We start from the raw sequence: 4,299 nt of genomic DNA on the forward strand, positions 1-4,299 counted from the left end.
CGGCCGCCATCTTGATTTGATACTTTTTCATAAAACTCAAAATGGGGCTTCGGGGGAGAATGGGATCGGTCAAATTTTTATGTTGGTGTATACTTTAGTCGATGGCGACAAAAATGTTGCAAATGGATTTTTTAATTTGACTTTTGCTTTTTTGCAACTTCCGGTCGAATTTTTTTCAATTTTTGAAGGCTTGTATCTCGTGACCTTGACCTTTGATGACCTTGACCTTTAGTAGGTCAAAGGTCATTGACCTTGGCTATCAGATCATACTTTGAAATTTGACCTCCGACATCTACTTCCGGTTTCATAGCTGTCCGAAAATAGCCAAATTCGCAACTTTGTACTGCCCCTACAGGTGACCTAATTAACCTAGAGAGTTCATTTTTGCATATTCTGAATGGGCTTTATGAGCTCTTTCCAACCATATATCACAATGTATTGTAATGCAAAATTTTAAATTTTTAAATTTTGCAATCTTGGAAACCTTTACCCGATTTTTTGAATATATTGACATTAATAAATGCACATTTCATGATCTTTTAAGTTCGGAGGCTTTAGATTTGGACCATAATTAATCATACCCCATATAAATGTATCCATCAAAAAAAAAAATTGACGAGGGCGTGGCACATCCGGGTTAAAGAATTCGAAATTCGAAAATTCGTAGCATACTTTTTTCATTCAAATTTTGCAATTTTTGACTTTTTTTGCCAATTGATCTTAAAATCTATGTGTGTAGACAACTCGCCAAAGTAAAAAAAATGGTATAATCAAAATTTTTGTATCACTTCCGGCTAACTCGTGAAAACGAATTTAACTTCCGGTTGAATAGCTTCCGGTGTAATTGATATATCTCAAAAAAATGTATGCTGATCAGTAGTCATTTTTAAGACAAAAAAACGAAGAAAAAAAAATCCGAGCCGGAGGTCATACTTTGGCCGCCATATTGATATGATACACTTTTGTAAAACTCAAAATGGGGCCTTAGGGTAGAGATGGATGTGAGAAATTTTGATGTATTTGTTAACTGCAATCGATTGCCCAAAATTGCTTGGAAGCCGATTTTTGAATTTTGTTTTTGCTCTTTTGCAATTTCCGGTTGAATTTTTTCGAAGTTTGGAGGCTCATATCTCATGACCTTGACCTTTATTGGGTCAAAGGCCATTGACCTTGACTATCACTTGATGCTTTGACATTTGGCATCCGATATCTACTTCCGGTTTTATGAGTGTCTAAAAACAGCAAATTCGCAAGTTTGGACTGCTCTAGCACGTGACCTAATTAACCTAGAGTGTTATTTTTTTCGGATTCTTAAAGTGCATCTCATGCTCTTTCCAGCGATGTATAACAATCCTATTTTTAAAGCAAATTGAAATTCGTATATTTTTTAAATTTGAGTGTTTATCACAATATTTTTGTCTCTTCGAGCTTAGTTTATGTATATCTTATGACCTATTTGATGTAGGAGCTAGAAATTTGGAACACAACTAGACATTTTGAATATAAATAGAACTATGACAAAACAGTTGAGGTGGGCGTGGCACATCCGGGTTAAACTACAAATCGTTTAAATCTGGGGTAGGGGCATAACTCGCATAGTTTATGCATCATCCATTTGGCCAGTTTGTGTTAAAATCTCAATTGTTTCAGCTTTATAGTTCAAAAAAGGAACGGGTTTTAGAATTTCCATAATTTCAATTTTTGACATTGACCTTTGTTGACCTTCCTCTTTACAAGGTCAAAGGTCATTGACCTTGGCTATTCGCTGATACTTTCATTTCTCGCTTCTACTTCCGGTTTCACAACTTTCTATAGAGATAAATGGCGTGACTTTAGACTAATCTGGCACGTGACCTAATTAACGTAAGAGGTTGATATTTTCAGAGTCTCCTGCAATTTGCCACATTAGCAAAGTCCCACTCTGTGCCACGAGTGGCTCTAGTTTTGTTGTGTTTTTTTTTCGAATTCTGCTGCCATTGCCTAGCCTAAACTACACATGCCACATACTCACTTTTTCATTTCCTTGTCAGACTCGTGAAACTTTAAAATATGAATATATTTTGAAGCACCGGAAATGACGTAGGATGAAAATTTGTTTTTTCTTTTTTTCTAAATAGCGGCTCTAATTTCGATCTGATTTTGATCGGACTTTATAAGTTAACTGCTTTGAACTGAGTTCTACAGATTGGCAATTCAAGAATTTCAGAATTTTGACTTTTGTCGCTGACTTTTTGATTTTCAAAATTTGAGTATTTTTTAACTTTTACAATTTAATTTCGATCAATCTGAAAATTTACAGGTAGATAGTCTTTTAAACTGAAAATTTCAACTTCCGGAATTTTGAAGATATTTGAAAAATTATTTTTGCAATAAGCTAGAATTGCCCATGTAAAGATATAATATTTAAAAAATCCGACCCGGAAGTAACAGGTCAACCGCCATATTGATATGACTCACTTTTGTAAAACGGGTAATCGGATGTGTGTGATGTTGATGTCTATGTTATCTTCAATCGATTGCAAACAATTCTCAGGAAGCCGATTTTTGAATTTTGATTTTAATTTTCTCATATTTCCAGTCATATTTATCCAGTGAATGTGAAATGTTTAAGATGAGTTCACGAGCTGTACGATTCTTCTTGGGATCATCTATTTCATCCCCACTAAAGTCACTTTAACAATCGTTCAGGTCTTCGGGCAATTCAGTTTTGATCAAATATCGTGTTGGCTATCGATTCAGTGATTCCCATCAGGTCATTAGTAGTGACCTTATACTTTGAGATACAGTGGACGAGACAGCGCATCAGTGGTTCGTGAATTGTTTTATGGCCGGATCTGATTTGAATTGATGGGAACTGTTTTTTAGTTTTGTTATTTGGTTCTCCTACAAATCGGGTCACATGAGACTCATCACAGTTGTTGCTTAGATCTGATGCGGACATGTAATGTTCATACTCACTGTCGTCGTCATTATTGTTATCAACATCATCATCATCATCATCATCATGAATTAGAATTCCACTATTGTCACCTGAATATGTAACATAAATCGCTTCGTTCATTTTGGATCGTTTTATATTCATCACTTCTTCACGGTCTAACACCCTCTTTTTATTCCTCGACCAGTTTCGCGGGATGATACTTGTTGAGGTCACTATATAGTCGCCGTAGCAATTATCATACCAGAATACCTGGTCTTCCATCGTCATTCGCACGCCGTATTCCTTAGCCAGCTGCCCATCGTACTCGATTGATTTGGACCTTATATCATAGGCGTGATTTCTCATGCGGTTGTTGAATTTGCCAGCTTTTTCCAACCATGACAGTGTCTTCTTTCTATCAGATCGATTTTCCACCTTTCTAAATTCTCGGAACATTAAATAATCACGTAGAATATTTCGGTAGACTCTTTTTCTGATCCAATCTTGCCTTAATTCCTCGGCGACGACACAGCTTGCATCTTCCTCACAAATGTTTTTCCGTCCAGGCACAGTTTTACACAGTGAGAGCATCCTGCCAATGACATGCACACCATTTTGAAGCTTGGATTTTATCAAAAATTGAGTCTCTTCTCTATAAGTTTCAAATCACTACTCCTCCTCTCTGTCATATTCACTCGAATAGTACAGTTTCAGTTCAAAATTTCCAGTTATATCATGACATCATCAATTGGAAATGAATCTTGGTTGCATTTCATTATTAGATGGTTGTGTTAGACACCAAACAAGCCATATCCTTGATTCATTCCCAAACCAGTAGGAATTGATGATAGTGTGGCCGCCATCTTGGATTTCAGCCATCTTGGATTATCAAAATTAATTTTTAAGGCCATATTTGATTTTGGCCATCATGGAAACCCCATGTTAGACATCATACAAGCTATGTATACAGAAATCGGGACTCATTATATCGAATTTCTAATTTTCTCGCAAATTTTGGCCGCCATCTTGGATTTATGCCGCCATCTTGGATTTATGCCGCCATCTTGGATTTCTGCCTCCTTGGATTATTGAAAAAATATTTTGAGCTCATATTTGACTCTGGCAACCACGAAAACCTTATGGTAGACTGCATACAAACTATGTTTACAGTGATCGGGACATAATATTTCAGATTTTTTCATTTTTACGTCAATTTTATCCGCCATTTTGAAAAATGGTACTGCACCACCTTAAAAAAAATTTTTTTTCAAAAATTTTTCAAAATTCGTATATTTCCGTTTATTTCGCATATGAAAATATCTGGTGTTTTATCAATTTAAAAAATAATGGTTTATTGTCCCATGTCTATTATTACGGGC

At 35.7% G+C, this 4,299-nt stretch overlaps 1 protein-coding gene across 1 annotated transcript; it reads right to left on the bottom strand.

The window, feature by feature from the left end:
• Window positions 1-2,701: 2,701 nt before the first annotated feature.
• On the bottom strand, window positions 2,702-3,511 carry LOTGIDRAFT_173051 (hypothetical protein; the record flags this gene model as incomplete). Its single annotated transcript, XM_009050242.1, has 1 exon — window positions 2,702-3,511. One exon carries the CDS (start codon window positions 3,509-3,511, stop codon window positions 2,702-2,704), a length of 810 nt encoding a protein of 269 aa, XP_009048490.1.
• Between the last annotated feature and the right edge of the window lie 788 nt (window positions 3,512-4,299).

This window comes from Lottia gigantea (assembly GCF_000327385.1).
Source record: "Lottia gigantea unplaced genomic scaffold LOTGIsca_148, whole genome shotgun sequence".
NCBI classification, from domain to species: Eukaryota; Metazoa; Mollusca; class Gastropoda; family Lottiidae; genus Lottia; species Lottia gigantea.